At 29.9% G+C, this 20,253-nt stretch overlaps 3 protein-coding genes across 5 annotated transcripts in view; 2 read left to right on the top strand and 1 right to left on the bottom strand.

The window, feature by feature from the left end:
- Positions 1 to 1,933: 1,933 nt before the first annotated feature.
- LOC109596623 (probable chitinase 10) lies at positions 1,934 to 8,711 on the bottom strand. Of its 2 annotated transcripts, none has more exons than XM_049965686.1 (11): positions 8,577 to 8,711; positions 4,162 to 4,401; positions 3,917 to 4,102; positions 3,557 to 3,718; positions 3,303 to 3,491; positions 3,100 to 3,251; positions 2,949 to 3,039; positions 2,759 to 2,895; positions 2,596 to 2,698; positions 2,354 to 2,525; positions 1,934 to 2,077 (listed from the first exon to the last, which is right to left on the bottom strand). In XM_049965686.1, exons 1-11 carry the CDS (start codon positions 8,671 to 8,673, stop codon positions 2,074 to 2,076), a joined length of 1,533 nt encoding a protein of 510 aa, XP_049821643.1. In that variant the 5' UTR covers positions 8,674 to 8,711; the 3' UTR covers positions 1,934 to 2,073. The 2 variants fall into 2 exon arrangements, with proteins under 2 accessions (XP_049821643.1, XP_019867752.2); XM_020012193.2 differs by having other exon boundaries at positions 4,162 to 4,458; positions 8,577 to 8,685.
- Positions 8,712 to 12,380: 3,669 nt separating this feature from the next.
- Positions 12,381 to 17,280, top strand: LOC109596612 (ubiquitin-conjugating enzyme E2 Q2). Its single transcript, XM_020012182.2, has 6 exons — positions 12,381 to 12,904; positions 13,136 to 13,350; positions 15,245 to 15,455; positions 15,573 to 15,864; positions 15,927 to 16,154; positions 16,278 to 17,280. The coding sequence occupies exons 1-6, from the start codon at positions 12,743 to 12,745 to the stop codon at positions 16,307 to 16,309; spliced, it is 1,140 nt and encodes a 379-aa protein (XP_019867741.1). The 5' UTR covers positions 12,381 to 12,742; the 3' UTR covers positions 16,310 to 17,280.
- Positions 17,281 to 18,039: 759 nt separating this feature from the next.
- LOC109596628 (CCR4-NOT transcription complex subunit 6) overlaps positions 18,040 to 20,253 on the top strand; it is a 98,675-nt gene continuing 96,461 nt past the window's right edge. For both annotated transcript variants that reach the window (XM_020012197.2, XM_049965685.1), the window contains exons 1-2: positions 18,040 to 18,141; positions 18,627 to 18,948. In XM_020012197.2, coding sequence (XP_019867756.1) covers positions 18,635 to 18,948 — 314 coding nt within the window. In that variant the 5' untranslated portion in view covers positions 18,040 to 18,141; positions 18,627 to 18,634. The remainder of the gene's footprint in view (positions 18,142 to 18,626; positions 18,949 to 20,253) is intronic.

Below are 20,253 nucleotides of genomic sequence, written 5' to 3'. Positions count from 1 at the left end.
GTTTTCAGGATGTTATACAGTATGGAAATTCCTTCAATTTATACAGCTTCGAATCTGGAAGAGTCAATGGAGTGATAGTATCATTTGAATAACATTACTTTCTCGCACTTTTGATTAAAATAAGACGCGAAAATTGTTATTGTGGTTCTTAAACGTGTTGTGGAATGCAGAAGTGTAAAGGTTGCCGGGGTCATACAGATGAGGACAAATTATAGGAAGGAGAAATGCAAATTCGGATTTACAACGTTTTACTAATAACAGTGGTGAACATGTGACAAATTGGTGTTGCCAGTGAAAGTGTCTCACAATGTGAGGCGCAGGGCAAATAAGTACTTTCACTCATAGGCAGCGCGTTATCACACACATGTCCATTGAATTCGTTTACTCAACTTTACTCTAGTCCGGTGAACTAGTTAAAAACGATATTAAATACTTGCCGCGTTCCATTCGTTTTTTTTTTTTTCTTTCTTAACGTACCGATAAGTCGATATTCTAGGCCAGTGGTTTTATACGCTAAACCTGCACGGTTGTGGCCAGGCAGTTCCGTTGGGCTTTCGCAAATTTAATATGCGAAAATATCTTTCGATTTTTGTAGTTTTGCATATTTTAGTACCTCGATGCGGAAACCGAGGCAATTTTCCTTATTATTCAAATAATCGTAAGCACTATCTTGATGGGGTACGGTACTAACTTCTTTCACTCGTAATTCAATCAAATTTTTTCTGATTTTATAATTTTTTGGACAGTTTTTAATTTACATTACATTAAAGATAAGCATATTGTTTTTGTAATTCTAATTCAAATTTCTAAAGATTTCTAAGTTAGAAAATTGTTATTAAAATTGTAGAATTTATGACATTAATTAAAATGAAGTATTCATTAATTTTAATTTCATTGATACTTCTAAACATCATAAAGTTTTTTAATATTTTAACGATTATGACCAAGAAAATTTATAGAAATTTTCAAAGTTCTAAAATAATTACAAATTTCTTATATTTTTTTATTATTATTAAGTAATAGTGGCTCATGAGGTTTGAGTCTGATGAGACATATTATATATAATAATATAATATATCTAAAAAAAAAACATAAACTATATTTTGTATTTATCATTTATTATTTAGTTCATAAGATAGACTTATCAACCCATAGAAATATCTTTTATACCAAATATCTTCACTACCTTTCGAAAATAAAAGACATGTCCAGAAAAATAATTTATTACCAAGATATGGTAAACCAACAATTTTCCCCCCTATTTGTTGAAATATTCAAATTAGGATTGGATGATTTAATTATTTAAGGACAAACATTTTGTTATAGTAATTTAAACTGGAAATACACATTTATTTAATAAAAAAGCCATCACATTAACAACATTTCTTAGGTTAATAAAAATATTATAAAACAGATGCTGTATTAAAAACATTTCATCAATTAAATCCACCATATACTCACACGACCAAGTATTTTTTAAAATTGAATGTTCAAAAACTTCGTTTGTGTTGGTTAGAGGCATGCCTCAGCTCCCCTACCATTGAAAGAATAGCCCGACCTTAAAGCGCACTCGCAAATGTTGGAACCAAGTGGAAGTATTTAAGATTTATTTTTGAAACGAATTGGCGTGAATGGGCAGATCTAAAGGTATCTCTGGAGAACTTGAGCACAAAATTATTAATTAATTATTAATTATTATTAAGTTATATTCTTTTTTAAAGAGTAAAGACATAAATAAGTTAAATTTCTTAGATTTTATAAGTCTAGATTGATGAATACTTTCTTACTGTTTTATTATTTACTTACTATTAATTATTATACGATATAATGGAAATAATTTTTAGCATTGGGGATAAAAATTAATAAGAAATGAAAAATAAATTACATAAATCGTTTATTAATAAAACATAAATACTCAATAAATACTGCCACCAACCCATAACCACCGTAACAGGACAGTGGTTTATAAAGCGTTACGAATTTAAATTATTTTACAGTCTTAAATAACTAATTTCTACATCAATATTCTAATTTCACAGATGTTTAATACGGTCAGTCTTCTTCATCGCTCCATCAACTGTAATAATAAATGGCAATTATAATTATTTAATAAAGTATTCAAATCACTATAGTGTATAATGTAATATTATAATATTATTAAACCTAATTAAATAAAGGATTTTTGTTCTTATAAGTATGTAATTGAATATAATTGATAAATTATGTTATGTAGGAAAATGCGTCTTGATTCTTCATCTGTTATAAACTTTTATCTTCCTATTGCAACTGATAGGCAACCAATATTACACAATATCATTAAACTACATTAATATGATCAATTATCATAACTTACCAACGAGCTAAATCTAGTGGTAAACATTTGTCAGTTACAGAGTCGTAGGCTAATCCAGTGGGACATTGAATTATTTCTGCCAATCCTTCTCGACATAAGCAGGCCAGCGAACAGTCTTCGTTTAATCGGAAAACTGCACCTGGCTTGCATCCATCGATTTTATCTTTGAAATCTGGCGAATGAAATCGTATATAAGTAAATCATTATAATTGGCTATGGTGAAATGTTAGTGTTGTTGTTACCTGTACCTGCGGGAATTTGTGGTACGAAATTCTGATGTTTCTTGAAAATGACAGGTTCACGTGTGCAATCCACTCTATAAGAATAGTCGCAAACCCCGATATTCTGAAATATAAGTTGTTGAGTTGATTTGCTTAAGTTAAAAGTTTTTCAAGTACAGCTTACATCATTAAAGTTAAAACCAACGGGGCACTCATATGATGCAACGACTTTTCCTGCAAAACATGTGTAGTATAAGCTGCAGTTATTCTTGTCCCTAAATGTTCCGTAGTCTTCAAGACAGTCGACGTTTGAGTTTAAATCTAAAACGAAATTAAATTGTAATTGGTGCAACACATTCTAAAATCTTTCTTACCTTTCATTAGTAATGGTAAATGTGTTTTTCTGGTGAGTATAGGTTCTTTGCTGCAATCCACTCTCTCAGCGTAGTCACATACTCCAATGTTCTAGAATGAATAATATGAAGTTTATTGAAAATTAACAAAATAAATGTTTGATTAACCTACATCGTTGAATAAAAAGCCTTCAGGACATTGATATTTGGCCACTACTTTAGAAGCAATACATGTGAAATAAGTAGTGCAATTATGTCTTTGTCTGAATGTACCAAATTCAGCAGGGCATTCGTTGTCCACTGCAACTGCAGGCTCAATATTTTCTAAAAGTTACAAAAATTATCATAAATAAAATAAATAGAAGGTAAAATTACTTGGCGGAGTACGATTTGAGCAATCAACGTTGGCGGGATAATCACAATATCCTTTGGAAGAAAACAATAACCCTCCGGGACATTCTTGCTCTAAAACAACGCCGTCCCAACAATTCACGTACTTGTTGCAGGATTTGCTGGGGAATTGGCCCCTCGGCTTGAGGCAAAACTTCAACAAGGCCGGATCGGCTGCAAAATGAACAAAAATATATTCAATTTTGTTTCCCAGATTTTTAACCGATTGTATATTTGACCTGGTGGCAGTGTGGGAACCGTGGGCACGGTCGGAGTACCAGTCGGATTGCTGGGTGTCGGTGTTACGTTCGTGGGCCCATACGATGGAGCCTGGGTGGGTGCGGATGACTGACCTGGTGAGGATGTTGCCGTCGCATCAGCAGGAATCGGAGCCTGTGTACCTACGTGCAAACAAACAAACACACGCGTCATTCGGATGCTGCACACGAAACACGCCGCTCATTACGTATGCGATTTATCGAGATGCACCGATTGCGGAATATAGATTTCAACTGGGGATCAAGTTCTGATTAATGTCTTGTCATTGCCAAGGAATTTATTGTCATTTTACTCGATGCAACTTGTCGCGTGTTACTTACTTTCGATTGGTTTGCCATTGCAGTTCACGTTTGCCGGATAATCGCAATATCCCTTAGGATTAAACAGTAAGCCTTCTATACAGGATTGCTCTGTCGCAATACCATCCCAACAGTTCACATATTTGTTGCAAGCGTTGCTTGGAAATTGACCTCTTGGTTTCAAACATTTAGCATTTAAAGATCCACCTAAAATAACCGTAATTAACATCCTCTTACAAATATTATTCTCAGTTTTCTATCGATACCATAGAGAATTTCGGGTGGTTCAATTGTGACCAGTCCATCAGTAGTAGGTTTGGTATAGTCAGCATCTGGTGGTCGTACCGTTATTGGTTCTTTAGGCGGTTTTCCAGTTGGCCTGATGGTCGGTATGTAAGTGGGATTATTTTGAGAAACAGGAACTTGAACCCATACATAACCTGGCGCTGCCGGTGAGGGAGGAATGTTGGTATTTGCTGAATTCGAGATCTCTTGAGGAACGAATACTGCAAGATTCCATTGGTTTACTGTTTGTTTTGGTTTGTTGTTAGTTAGTTTTGGTACTGAAATAGATTAGTAAGAGTTAATGATGATACATGATTTGCCAATTATTATGGTGAATAACAAGACTTTTAATTATGGTGAATGCGCAGGTGTAATAAAAATACAGTTAATGTAGTATATATTCTATGTATAAACAATATACGGTTTAATCAGAAGAATTTTACATAAATATTTGTTTCTGCATGGTATATCTAAGAGCCCCATCTGAAAATCTTTTTATATTAGCGTTTCAAGAATTAATTTCATTTTTTCAAGATGGTAAATGGAAAAAATGGAATAAAATTATTATATAATAAATTTCAAAAGTACGATTGTATAAAGAATCAAATCATACTTCACTATTTTGACACATATCTGAAAATTTATCTGAAATTTCCGAATGAAAAACTTTTTTACGAAGAAAAATTTGTTAAAATATTATGAAAATTAACAGTTAAAATATTATGGTAATCAAGAATTAATTCTAATTCTAAAATTATTAATGATTTATTAATCAATAAACTTGGATTTAATTTTAGTCGTCAATTTTCCTTTGTTATTTGGAAACGTTTCAAAAATTTAATGGTTCTTATTAAGAATTCAGGCATATATTTTTATGCGGGTGGGTTATTTTATTACGCGACTACAATCTCTGATAAACCTGTTATTTAACAATAACCAATTTGCAATGATTACTTTTTAAATAATACTTAATTATGCAAACAGTTAATTTAAATTATACGGGCCGAATTGTAGATGGGTTACCAATTTATATACTGTTATTTATAAACTATTATACTCTCTATACACTCGTCCAATTGCTAAATATTTAATTTAATTTTACATAAACTTCTATTTTCAATGTGCCTTTATTATTTTTGTTAAATGCTTATTATATTAAAATTTGAGTGCGAATAGAATGTTAATCAGAATTCCTTAAATTTCAATGACTAATCTAACAATGAGGTAATATGGGCTCGAATTTCAGATTCCTCATAACAAACATAACAGGACCGACAAAAAAATTTGCATACGAAAACATGGATCCAAATCCATACGATTAGCCGGCAGTGGGTGGAGTAAAATATCTGCTTGTATGAGTGGCAGGCTAGTTGAACAAAGTAACAACGGCTACCTACACAAGACCATCAAAACAAACGGTCCGAACTAGTGTCGGCCAAAAAAGGACTGACCCCAGTAATAAAAATTAAAAAATCCAGATCTTATTATCTGCAAGAACAAGTTGCCTTGAACACCAAGGTCATTAACATCTAAGGAGGCTCAAATCTACCTGGAATAAATTTGCTAACATGCCAAAATAATTAAGCACCAGATTAATTGTTAAGCAACAATTGAAATTATGTCCGTACTTGTTTTATACCCTAATTATCTTTACACCTCCAACCTTTTTCCCATTGTAGTGTGTGTCGTGTACGTTTTTTCTTAGAAAACCTTTTTGTCCTGTAAAACCCAATTGATTTATGGAATCGCACCGAGTTGCAAGCCTACAATACTGGTTTTTTAGACTCTGGGAATATTTTACAACCATTCTTTCATCTCGAAACGAGTCCACAACAAGCTGAATAAATTCAGTACCACAATTGAAGTAAGCAGAAATTACCTGTTAAGGACTGGCCTAACGATTTATTTGACTTGAAATATTCATACATAGCACATTAAATAGCCGAAGTGCATTAATTGCATACCGAACTTTAGGTCTTTTTGTGCTTGGACACGGTTTTCGTTCGTATAATTTGCACATTATTTTCTAGCCCTCATGATTTGCGAGTATGTACGCGAGTCGATGTCGCTTCGAGCAATTTCTTCTTGAAATTTATAACTGTATTCTCCAAACGAGCATAAATTAATCACCTTTGAGTAATGAACAATATCGCATCTGATTGGCAGAATTGTTTTTTAAGCCAAGGTAATTGTTCATCAGAAATCGCCTACTTCACCTATGTTTTCTTGTTTGCACTAATGTGTAAGTACATACTTAAAATATAATTAATTATTTGGTATTTAATCTCCTAATTCCCTTGTATTAAGCTTTCGCTTAACTTGGAGTAAACACGAACAAATAAGTTTTTATTCAACTTCGAGCACAGACCAGGAAAATTGGAAGAACTCCATCAAAGGGCTTTGCAATTGCAAATTTGCGGTGAAGTTTTATAAAAGTGGCGGCATGTTTCAATTTATCAATCCCGTCTCAAAACAACCGCAGAATCACTGATGATAGATTATAACGAAAACGTCTTTTTTAACTTGAAAAGCATGTTACAGACAATGTACGGCACGTATTTATCTGACTCGCAACGTTTTCTGCAACAATAAACTTCTTTCTTTTAACATGTGCACGCGGCAATCCAGATAAAAAATCGGGATGTTGCAGTACTACTAAATCAGGGAAGATTGCAAATAAGTCTCTTGAATTATGTTATCTCGTGAATGTTTTCCAGTTTGCACGTGTGAGAATTACATGGTCAAAAAAAAAAATTAAACAATTCAATTTGTGTTGTATCGCGTAGGTGTAACTTTAATTATTCGTTTGTGATAGAGTAATTAAACTTTTCTGTTTTTGGATTAATAATTAAAGTATTATATAAGAAGATAAAGATTTAGTGTTGCATTGAAATTATAATTTATTACCTATACTAGTTTTTTTTGTCTTAAACAATGCAAAGTTTATATTTTATATTTGATATACTTTTTCTTTATTTTATAAAGTGTTTATAAATAGAATATTATAAAAATTTGTACATAAAAAACACCAAACTAAGATTATAAAATTAAAATATGTTGCCCATTTGAAAGCTGATAAAATTTATATTTTTTGTTCAATTTTAACAAACTTTTCAATATAAAGCATAAAAATATGTACATATTTTGTACTTACAGTCAAAAATGTCACGTTTATTGTTTCAAAACCAAAATCAATAGATGCAGAAAACTGCACCACAAGATTATGCACCCATTGAAATGGCTATATCCCAGATGTCATAAAAAATTATGGATGTTCATAATTCTGTGGAAAAATGTTTCTTAGGAATTTACTTTAATTATGTAGTCTGTGGAATAAACTGTCAAAAATAGTAGAAATTACCTTATTTTTCAACAATGGAATTAAATAAAATTTCAATACTAAGGGTATTAGTATAATATTCCAATATTACTGAAAAAAGATAATTTGTGATATTTTTGATTGATTTACTTAAAAAATAAATTCATAAAAGGAGTGTGATTTTTATTTATTTTTTTTTTTTCACTGAAATATACGTAATTTTTTATGAAATTTAGTATATACTCATTTCAGGAGGTGCTTAATTTATTATGAATTCCTTAATTTTCATGCCTAAAAAATTATTCTGTAGGTTTTGGTTTTGGACCAAAAAATGTGACATTTTGTAGATACATACATATTTTTATGCTTTACAGCTTGAAAAAATGGTTGTCAAAATCAGTTACAAAATACAAATTTTATGGCCCCCCAATTTGTATTTCAATTGGACCAAAAATTTATCCTTCATATGTTTCTATCTCTTATTATTTTAATGACTGATACATTAAAGTGTATAATAATTTGAATAATAAAATTCAAATATTTGTTAATAATCGAAAAATCTAAAATAAAATCTTTTATTTTAAAAATTAAATTTCAAATTATCAAGAATTTGAATCATTTATGTAGAAATAATTGTATGCATCGGACAATCGGGCAAATTAGTAATTGAGAATTTTAAATTATACTTAATTAAGTGCACATTTGTAAACAATTTATTAAAAGTACATTACACCATACATTGACATCCAACTATGCATGCTAATATTAACAAATACATTCAATACATTGTTTACATTTCAATGAGATAAATAATGGCAAGTGTCTAAATTAGAGAACATATTACATTGGGTGTTACATTATGTTATATTGTAATGGGAAATAATATTTAAAATTGTATTGAATAAATTGCCAGAAATTTTATTATAAAACAAACAAATAAATTTCTTGTATAAACAAAAAGTGGCTTTAATTAATACATTATTAGTGTTGATATGGTTGATTACGCTACTAGTTTCAATTAATAAAATTTTTAATACACGTTAAGATGCAAGGTAAGATGTTTGATAAACTACATACCGGTTGCGGAGGCAATGAAAGGGTTATTGTCGTACACTGCACAGGATGATCGCAAATTGATGGCGATCATAAAAATCAAAACCACACTAGGATGCATGGCGCTTGTACGTTCGGGATATAAAAATTACCAACAACCAAACCACCTTAGCCACTTCTTGCGATTTACGCAATTTGCGGATTTGTATCAAAGTCACGGCCAATGCGAAGTTCTTATAAGAATGTGTGGATCTCCCCACCAGTGGCCGAAAAAGGACCTGGTGAAGAAGAGCTTTTGCCGTTTTCCAGTCCTGCGTTTACGTTTCTTCAAAAGCTCGCTTCGACTTAATATGACGAATCAGATAAGGCAATGCGACGCGCTCATGGTCTGTAATTAATCCGGACCGGTAATTAAAAAATTATCAGCCAGCTTTATATACATTAATTATATTAATAGGTGGTATAATGTTTAATCCTAGAGGAAATAAAAAGATATACAACCCACGTCTGCAGTAACCAATTTCAGTGTAATTGATATAATGAACAAATTCATTTTTTAATGTGTGATATTAAAATTTAATTACACAATTCATTCATAAATTATAATAAGCTATTGGAATATTTTATGTTTCCATATCTCGTAAACTCGTGTTTTTAGAATTTATCACAGTTTTAAAATATAGTATAATGTTCTATGTAGCAGATTGAAAAATTACATTATTTTAATGATTTTATTTCTTTTGATCAACTAAATCATTGAATAAAAGATTTCAAATAACAATGGTGATTTATTACATTAGTTTCCACAAACAGTTTAATACTTATTGCTAATAAAACCTCAAGTTCAAATTTTCCTAATACCCCATTATTCACTAATGACATCGTTGAAACTTATATTATAACTGTCCTAGTCCTAGTCATACTGAGAGCACTAATTAGTCCTTTATTTTTTATGACAGGGATAAAAGTTTTTCTTGTATAACTTTTCAGTAGTTATTCATTAAAATTAAGTTATTAATAATTATGTTACAGGAATATTTCCAATTTATACTGTTTCTAAATTAATGTTAATTGTGCCAATAGTTTTTATCAAACCCAAAATTACAGTGGTGGCCAGAGAAATAAAACAAAATTTAAACTTATTATAATTATAAAATTATTATTATATTTTATAAAATGATTTAATATATAATAATATATACCAATATTTTATACCTTTTTTTGATACACTTCTTTTAAATGTCGAAGATTTAACGCACGTAAATATTTACGTTATGTGTTTGTATTTAAAAATAATCTTAATATTTTGAATTTATTCTTAGTAGGATTTAGATTATTTTATTAAATAAATTCACTCTTAGTGGGAAGAAAGAAGAAAAATTGCTCTTCAGGGAAGAGAAAAATAATAATTAACATGAAACATCAAGGTCTAAAAATTGCTGATATCACAAAAAACTTGATGATTTGCAAAGCTTATTACCAAATATGCAACAACGTACTCACTTTCTTGTCCACTATGTAAATAAAAAATGGATTAATTAGGTCATACATTATCAGTGTATCTACTAAAACAATCAGACATAGACTGAATGAACAAAACTTTCAAGGATATATTTTAGTAATGAAGCCATTGGTATTAAAAAAGAATATTCGAATAAAATTAAAAGTTTCCACAAAAATGAATTCATTATCCTCCAGAATTTTGACGAAGGGTACTTTAAATTGATAAATCCATGTTCAATAGAACAAGATCAGATGGTAAAAATACATTCATCGGCCTCTTTATAACAGTTTGGATCCCTTTCGGTGGAGGAGAAGTTTTGGTTTGGGGTGCATTAAAAGATTTTCAAAGTTGGTCAAAAAAATGAAAATATTGATATTATCGATTGACCAGTCTAGATATAAATACACTTAAAAACTTGTGAAACGACACGTAATTTAGATTAAAACACCAAGAAGCATCAAATTTAGATGAATTATGGTTAATAATTGAAGAGTCGAGAAATTTAATTTCAAACGAACATTACCGTATTTCATTGAATCTTTGCATCACCGTTTACAGGTGGTTATAACGGACAAATGGCACTCAACACAACATTATCAACTTTGTTTAAAGTTATATATAAATTTTTCAAAATATGTGTTATTTCTATATATATATTTTGTTTAAAATTTAATTAACGTAGAAATTATTTTGATTTAAATTGAATAATGGGAGAAAAAATATAGTGTGCTTATTTTAATAAAAATGTATTTGATTAAAGGTGTGCATTTTTTTATTGCTGTTGTAATTGTGAAGGTTTTTATTTGTGACAAATTAATTCTCTTAACCCTTTCATGAAAAACGTGCTTTAGAAAAATACCAATTTTTTCAAAACTAGAAATGTTGGAAGATTTTCTTAGAAATTCTAGGTAGTCATCCTCAAATATACCCTTGGGTATACGCTTTGAAATTGAATATAGCTCACTTGAGAATGTCTGTAGGGACCGTGCTAAATTACCATTATAATTCCATAAAAAGTTTAACAGAAAATATTTAGAATAAAACCCTTTTTTCTAGAATTTATTAAAACATAAAATGTCTCTTTCAAATTAAATTGTCATTCTATATCGTGGTATGAAAACACGGAGATTTTAAAGTCGATTTACATTATTAAAGTTTTATTGAACTTGGTAAATCCGCAGAACCTTATATATTGCCTACGCAACTGATAAGACACTATAAAATCTATCAAAACACATAAATCATAGATTTACAAATGCAGTCCAAATTAATATAACGGATAGTGATCCATTTTAGTAGTCCATCATCGAAATCAGAGGCGTAAAAACCGTAAAATGTTTATTTTATACAAACACCACTATAACACCAGACTATTCTTGTCAATTTAGTTATGCTTGTTTGTTGAATCATACAAAATAAAACTCTCATGTGGGTTTGCTGGAATTAGGTGTTGTACAATGTTTGAAATATTATTTATTAATTGTTAAATAATGCATTTTAATCAATATTGGCTATAAATATTCAACGTCACTGCTCAAGAAGTATTTTTATACATATTTTTAACTCATTTCCACTAAACAATACAATTGTAAATATTATCAAACTACGTATTAGTTATTATAGTGCTTATTATCATTTGTAAGGTAATATGTTAGCAAAGTGTTTATGCATATAAACATATTATTAAAGTATTTTGAAAGTGATAAGGAGTTGTAATTTATTAGTCACAAAAACGTGAATTGAATAAACAATATATATTATTACAAAGAAACGGAAGCATTAGTAACACTAGCATTACTTTTTCTAATATTTCACTACGTGTAAGATGATAATTTTCGTTTCACTTTTAATTTTGATTTACCTCGAAATGAATAGATGACAGACATTATTGTGTTGTGTCACCCAAAATTATTTACAATTAAACTTAGTTTAATTCGAAATGTACCATGTACTTTTTTATACTTGGAATAAATTAATAAATACCAACAATAAAGAAGACATAGAATATTAAAAAAAGCCAATAACAACAACTTAAATGTGTGCCTTTTGGCGTTGACGTTTTAAGAGCCGTGCAGACGCCTATTTTGATTTACGGGCTTTGCAGAAGACGGTGATTAATAATAAAAAGTTGCTTTTCCATAATCTAGGAGTTATCCCGTTATTAATCCTTCATAAAATTGAGCACACGACCGAATTACGATTATGCACGAACCAAGCCGAACGCATGTTCCCTAGGTTACCGTGTTGCCAAGTGACACTTGTTTCCCCGGAGCTTTTTAAATAATTGCATTATCAATTTGTAGCGACGAAAGTTGAACCTGAACATTGAATTTGACGTAGTAAAAAAATCTGCCGTTTTTCATTTCTGTCGTTTCTTACGAGTTGTCAACGAATCTTTCCACATTTGAACTGCGATTATTTTGTCAATCGTTGCCTCAGAGAGTTTTGAAATAGTTTCGTGTCACAATTGACATTTTTATACGCACGGACGGAGTAAATTTTGTGAAATTGCAAGATGGAAGTGTTTGTTGGGGGAAACACCTGGTAAAGTATGGCAGCAGTGCGCGTAAGTTCACAAGCAGCCATTTTGAAGTGAGGGAGTGATTCCATTCGTAGTGCGAAAATAATAGTGTAAAATAAATTAATAACACCTAAGGACGCTCAAAATTAACAGTTAGTGAATCCTATGGCTTGTTTAAATACGCTGAAACAAGAAATTCGGACATTAGAAGGAATATTTACGAAAAACCATGAACGTTTTCAGATCGTATCCGCTAGTGTTGATGAATTAAGTTGTAGATTTGTAGGAAAAAACGGTAAAAAATATGCCATCCATGCGAATATAACGGTAAGACTATGTTTATTATCTAATCAATTGTTTCATGAAATCATTAATTCAGACATAAAACGGCCCTGCTAAAAATAAAAACGATAACAAAGGGTATTTCCATCTTGTTTTTTTTTGACATTTAACATATGTAGTTGAGACATTACGGTCATTAACAGCTGAGCTGTCAGTTATCACAACAATAGGCCTGTTCTCTTCTTTTGCTTACACATTCTAACTTTTTATTCACAGGAAACTTATCCCTCAGTTCCGCCAGTATGGTTTGCAGACTCAGAAGAAACAAGCATAACAAATGCTGTACAAATATTAAGTAATACAGAAGGCCTAGATAATCATGTCCTCCATCAAGTAGCAATCCTACTTAGAGAACTGTGTCGGTTACATGCTGTTCCAGAACCACCTGATATAGAAAGACTGAGAATCCCTAATCCTCAAACAACTAATCGGTGAGTTATTTCATATATTATTACTTATACATTTGTAATATTAAATCACAAAAGTAGATTTTAATATTCACAGAAAGTAAAATAACAATTACAATCTCACAATGTCATTGTTTTCATATCTTTCATTCCAATGGAATATCAGGTTGCAAAGATAATGTTATTTTAAACAATTCTTGTTAATGTGGTCTCATAAATAAATACACTATATTATTTCTATAAAATATATGTATAACATTTAAAAATGTTAATATATTAAGATTATTTATATTTAATATTGTGATCTATAAGATGTGCAGAACTCTTTTTATTAAAGTTTTCAAGAACAAAAACCCATTTAGATTAAATAGATAATAAATAGATTTCTTTGTTCCATCACCATAATATTGACAAAACTGGACAAAAACGAGAATAACATTACAATGTTTGATATTTTTGTTTAGGGTAACAGCCCTCAATTATTGATCAATGATAAAAAGCAAAAGTAATTTTAATTAATTGTTAATTAAAATTCAGCGTTCATTAAATAGATATCAAAATTTAATAAAAATCAATATATTAATTAAATATATGACCAATAGGGAACCACTCACAAAAAACATGCAAGTAGTGCTCAAAATGAAAATTTTAAACAGATGTTCAAAACAATTCAAATATTCCAAATCTGCCATGTCCGTTTTCGTACATATATCTGATCTGAATGATAAAAATACGATTTGTTATTAAATCGATGTTTTAGACTGTTTTTCCTTATCTGTCCTAAAAATATGGAAATCAAATATGGAGCACATAATCAATAAACAAATGTTGCTGTTTGATTTTTCAGAACAGCTTAAAATTACATCAAGTACTTTTAATGTTGTCTAATAAAGAATAAGATAATATATATATTTGTCTAGAAGGAAAGTAACCTAAATTTAGTATTTCTGAGTAACTGGTCAAATTTGAATAGTTAATACAACATAATGAAAAGTGATTCATCACGTTCAGTTCACAATATGTTCAGTAAATTAATGAGAAATAATGTACAGTTACAAAATAAGTTACACCTGCTAAGGACAACTAATGTAATTATAATATTAAGTTATTAACAACTAAAATGCGATATTGTGTCAAACGTTTGACACAATTTTAAAATTGTACTTGAAAATTTTGGTCACGTTTGTAATTGAAAACCAAATTGAATATATTTTTTAATTATTGTAAATTTGCTTATTTCTTTTAAATAATGTATTTATTAATTAATCTCATTCATTTTTTATTCCAAAAATGCTTTTGTCATTTACATTAACAAAAGTACAAACAATACAAATGCCTTGAAATAATCTGATAAGTTTTATTCTGTAAACTAGAGCCATTGTTTATGCCACTTGTATATGTATCTTGATTATACTTAATTTGGAAAATATTGATTTGTGGATGAATCAGAAATAAGCTATCAACAATGTTTTCAGGAAATATTGATGTATTTAATAATCATGCATGTGATGGTGAACGTTGATTATTCACTTAATAATAAATATATCATTGCTAATTGTTGTGGTAAGTCAATTAATATTTTGACATGTGTTGCTATCATAAATATGCAATGATAATACATAATAATAATTAAAACAATTTTTATTTATTGACAACTCTTGGATATAAACTTAATTTTTGTTATATTTTTTTTAAATCATATATTTTCAGAATGATTCATAAATACTCATAATTAATTCCATTTTTATAAATAAAAAAATTAATAAAAAGTGATATTACATGAAAAAGGTAAATTTGATCAAGTTAACGAAACAAGCTTTAAAAAGTTCTAAATTTGCCACATTAATTTAAGCTAAACATCATTTTTTCCAACATGTTTAATTAGTTATCAAATGTGCATACAAACTCCTACTTTCAGCATAAGTAGAGTAGAACCAATGGAAGACGAAGGTCTGGACAGCGACGCCGAGGCTGATCTCGGCGACAGCGATGCGGAAGAGGATAGTGATGCTGACGAGGACCTGGCAATGGAAATGGAGGACAGTCGGCCGAAGGCGGACGAAATGGGCGTCGAACACTTGGCGACGCTCGAACGCCTCAGACAGAACCAAAGACAAGACTACTTAAAGGTAAGTATAGTTAATAGATGCAGGTTTTATCTAACCATTCAAAACGTTGTATTTGAAAATGTCCGATAAAATTGTTGTGAACGTTTGAGGAACACCGCTAAAACGAAACTATTTCAGGGATCCGTGTCGGGTTCCGTCCAGGCTACAGATCGACTGATGAAAGAGCTCCGCGACATCTACCGCTCGGACTCTTTCAAGAACAAAATGTACCAGATCGAACTGGTGAACGATTCTCTGTACGAGTGGAATGTGCGATTGATGGCAGTTGATCCTGACAGCCCGCTGAGCCATGATCTCCTCATGCTCAAGGAGAAGGAGGGCAAGGATGCCATACTGCTCAACATGCTGTTCAAGGACTCCTATCCTTTCGAGCCACCCTTCGTGCGAGTTGTTTATCCCATTATTTCGGGCAAGTAACATTCATAAAGTGTACTTTGAGTGTTTGTTAATTGACGATATTGGTATAATTAGGTGGCTACGTTTTGGTCGGAGGGGCGATCTGCATGGAGCTGTTGACTAAGCAGGGTTGGTCCAGTGCGTATACTGTGGAAGCCGTTATTATGCAGATCTCGGCAACTTTAGTTAAGGGCAAGGCGCGCATCCAGTTCGGAGCAGCCAAAGTCTGCTCCCAGGGTCAGTACAGTCTAGCACGCGCCCAACAGAGTTTCAAGTCGCTTGTGCAAATTCACGAGAAGAACGGTGAGTAATCTGCTTAAGTTACCTTTGAGGGTATCCTGTGAATGATGGAGTTATTTCACAAAATGAATTATTACGTTTTAATTTCAAATAGTCTTTTAATAATATTTTTGTTATCATTTCCAGGATGGTTCACTCCCCCAAAAGAAGATGGTTAAGAACTGTGATGTGCCAATACTTTTTTATTATTTCCTCACCTATGTTAATACGTTTTTGTTAATAGTCTAAATTTCATTAATTTTATATCTTAGTGCCTACACGTTTTCTTATTTTTTTAATTGTCTTTGAATTTGGTGAACTATTTCTGAATCCGTATTTTAATTCAAAATTTAGATCACATGATAACTGTGTGTAGATTGCAAATATGTCCATTGTATAATGAATAATATTTTCATCTGAAAACAACAAAATAACTTTGATCAATAAATATTAGTTGTGAGAACTGTGATTTTCATTGAAGTTCTATAATTTCTATTAGTATATGTAGGCTTGACATTTTGTTTGAAATCTCTAGCCAGTAACCTGGATTTTATTGTCAGCTGTAACACATTTGTTAGTAATTGTTTTTCTACGTGCAATTACTGGTTTAGAGTAAAACATGTTTCAATATTTTCAGTAATTTTTGTATGTATAAATATATTGTTTTACGTGAATGTGTGGTGATACACAGAAGTTGCACAGAGTGTGTGTGTACCATTTTATTATGAAATGCGTATATTTGAATTGCTGATTCATTTCACATTCTGACAAGTATTTAACCTGCAGGAACAGACTACATTAATTATTGCGCATTTTATAATAAAATGAGTTGATATTAAAAGTCATATGAGGCAAATGTACAGCTTCATATGTCTATATTTGTGATGTTCTCATTTTCTTCCATTTTCATTATTTACATTAAGTTTCATTTACATTTTCCTAAGGTTTTTTTATTTATTGGAGTAATCCACTCCAATGAATTTCTCCATACTTATTCCTAGTTTAAAGTTAGAGTTACTTTAGTTAATTGGCAGCATATTGGATTAATTGTAAATAAACTGTGTATTCCGTTTGCTGTACTTCACTCCTTAATCGATTTCAGAGTATGTGCTTTTAGTTTTTAAGATCAATAAACTACTATTATTATAAACGTTTCATTAGTTTTAATCACGAATTCAAAATTATCATTTGAATGCATTTAAAGACTTGTTTACTTTTTATTAGTAATAAAAAACAACATATGATTTTTATTTATAGACATGGTAAGTATAAAATGAAGTAATAAAATAAATATTTTTAATTTAAATCAATTTTAAATTAAATAAAATTATTTTTTACTTAAGTTAAAATTAAAGAAACAATTAAATATTAAATATAAATTGATTTAAATTAAAAATAAATTTTTAATTAATTTAAAATTGATTTAAATTAAAAATAATTGATAACTGATACTTCTAAATTTGATGATGTGCAATTGAATTTTTTGAATAGTAATTCTACATCAGAACATAAAATAAGTATTCTCATATTTTGTAGCAACATTCATAATTGGTATAAAGATGTTTTCAATGATTAATTGATTGATTGATTTGATATAAACGGTAAACAAAGTACGTATCTACTTTAAAATTATTAACTGTAACTTCAGATATAATTAATTAAAATCATAAAAGAATTTTTACATTTAATGTTTGTTTATTCAACAGAATAAGAAATTTTAACAAACATTAAAGAACTAAATTACTTTTTATTAATATGTGTGGTAAAATTCAATAATTTTATTGATATAAAATGTTATTTTTGTAGTAATTTCGTGTATGACAGTCAACGATGCGTAGATGCGTCGAAGGAGCGACGCCACTGGTGACAAAGCTGGGAACTTTCTATTTAATGTTGGCAATACCGCATTCTGGCTTTTTGTGGACAAGTGTTGTGAATAAAGTGAAAAATCGCGGATTTAATTACTAATACATATCTCCAATATTTTGAAGTAATTAAGGAGTAGATGAAGGTAGGTTTTCTAATAAAGTGAAAACAGGTATTGATTTATTCAAAGGTCGATCGTTTACCCAGAGTGAAGGTGTATTTAATGTTGATGTCTTCTGAACTTCTGCAAAATCTACGTCATGCTGTTAGTAAACATAAATAGGGCTTTCGTTCACTAAATTTTGCGTTTCCCGAAGTAAACTAGCATAACGTTAGCCTACATTAATACGTAATACCTTACCTTATAAGTTAAATAATGTTTCCAATGAGCTGTTTACAGACTCATGAAGAGTTTGTTGAACCTTCCAAATTACCCAAATTGCAATAATTGCAAAACTACCTTGCCAAAAACGAGATCAATAGCATAAAAACAATAACAAAATAATGCAATAGCAGTTATTTTGAATTATCACCTGGTGTAAACAACAGTTCTAATAACAGATTTATTGATACAAATGATTAACACCACCGAAATAAAATGATTTTAAATCTACATATATTTTGTTTTAGGATATATTATGCCACGCAATATTAAAGATAACAAATATGAGAACAATGGCTCCAATAGACGTACACATTCGTACATGTCACCAGAAGACCAAGCAGCAGGTAAAAAATCATATTGGACAGAATTGGAGATAACAGGGACTATTCGCAACTTGAGTCCAAACCTGTTCACAATGACACAACTCACAGCTTTATATCTAAAGAACAATTGTCTTCATCGACTACCTGCTGATATATGTCAGTTGGTTAATTTAAGGAACTTAGATTTGTCTTACAATAAGCTGCGCTCGTTGCCAGCTGAACTAGGAGAACTAATCCATCTCAGGTATGAGGAAATTGTGTTAAGTGTTTATTAGTGTTGTGATATGTGATTTTGGTTCTACATGTGCCACAATTATGAGGTGAGATCTGAGATGTTTACATTTGCACAAATGCAAATATTGAAGTTGATACATTAGTGTGCTTTTTATTCTAGAAAGTCTTGTTCATTAAAAACGTTTTAGTCAAAAAAAAAAAAAAAAAATTGATTAAAAAAACCAGAAGCAATCCAAGTCATCTTTATTTTTTTATTATTTTTTTTCACCTAAGTTTACTGGTAATTACACATGATGAAAACTTGTTTGTTGTTTTAAGGTTAGGTTACCCACATCTGTTAAATTGTTTCCATATAAGAATAATATAAGTAATTATTATAGAATAAACAATTTTTGTCATATTATGTAACAGTGAGTAAATTTATAAATGTGGAACAACTATAAATACATTATTTGTGCTACTTTCGATGTTCAACGTTTTTATTGTATTAATTTGCAAAAAATTAATATTAAAACTGGGTTATAATAATAAAAACATTGAAATATTTGTTTAGTAATTAAAGTATTCTCATGCAAATTGCAATATTTAATTGTCCTATTAGGTTATATTTAAGTTTTATACAGGAAAAATAATATAATTTTATTGATATTAAGTTATAGGTGTCATTAAATTTTATTTCATTATTACTACTTCTATTACAAGTAATGCTGAATATGACATAATTACAATCTCTCTTCTGTTGAAGGGATTCAAGAAATTATTTTCAGTTTTTTTCACTATCAAACAAAACAGTCGTTTCTTTGATTATAATATATTTAAAAAAACTTCATCTCTTCCGTTTTTGAACATTATAATTTTACAGTTAATTAAAAAACGTAATATAATAGAAACATCTTTGTGTTGCTTTTACACTAAATTTTATGGTATAAAATTTAGTTTTTAGAAATGTCCATAATTAAACAGTTTATTTTACAGTTGTTGGTAATCAATGCGAAATAAATTGTGTGGCTATTTGACTTTGATATTTAAAATAATCGATTTTAGAGATAGGTCCGTTATTATTTAAATATCAAATATAATCGAGTCAATTTTAAGTGTTGAAACCGGTAATAAAATGAACAAAAAAAAAAAAATTTCACTCATTGTACTCTTATTATAAATAAAAAAACTTTTCCCTTCTTTAATTGAAGTTAATTTTTACCTGTTGAAGGGAGTTGGCCGCTTTTACCTGTTGAGAATCAACCCTCTTACTTTATTTTTATTGCCTATGATATTTGTGTAAATATTATACTCCATTTATATTGCAACATGGTAT

Source organism: Aethina tumida, chromosome 3 (assembly GCF_024364675.1).
Source record: "Aethina tumida isolate Nest 87 chromosome 3, icAetTumi1.1, whole genome shotgun sequence".
Classification (NCBI taxonomy): domain Eukaryota; kingdom Metazoa; phylum Arthropoda; class Insecta; order Coleoptera; family Nitidulidae; genus Aethina; species Aethina tumida.
This window is presented reverse-complemented; position numbering and strand designations above follow the sequence as displayed.

Bases quoted from the DNA above. Each gene is read 5' to 3' on its own strand.
- LOC109596623 (XM_020012193.2), bottom strand. From the start codon at position 8,673: ATGCATCCTAGTGTGGTTTTGATTTTTATGATCGCCATCAATTTGCGA. The intron at 4,103-4,161 runs GTATCGATAGAA...CGGTTATTTTAG, and splicing joins ACCACCCGAAATTCTCTATG to GTGGATCTTTAAATGCTAAA. The intron at 3,719-3,916 runs GTAAGTAACACG...GTTTGCACGTAG, and splicing joins CAATGGCAAACCAATCGAAA to GTACACAGGCTCCGATTCCT.
- LOC109596612 (XM_020012182.2), top strand. From the start codon at position 12,743: ATGGCTTGTTTAAATACGCTGAAACAAGAAATTCGGACATTAGAAGGA. The intron at 15,865-15,926 runs GCAAGTAACATT...TGGTATAATTAG, and splicing joins TGTTTATCCCATTATTTCGG to GTGGCTACGTTTTGGTCGGA. The intron at 16,155-16,277 runs GTGAGTAATCTG...TATCATTTCCAG, and splicing joins GCAAATTCACGAGAAGAACG to GATGGTTCACTCCCCCAAAA.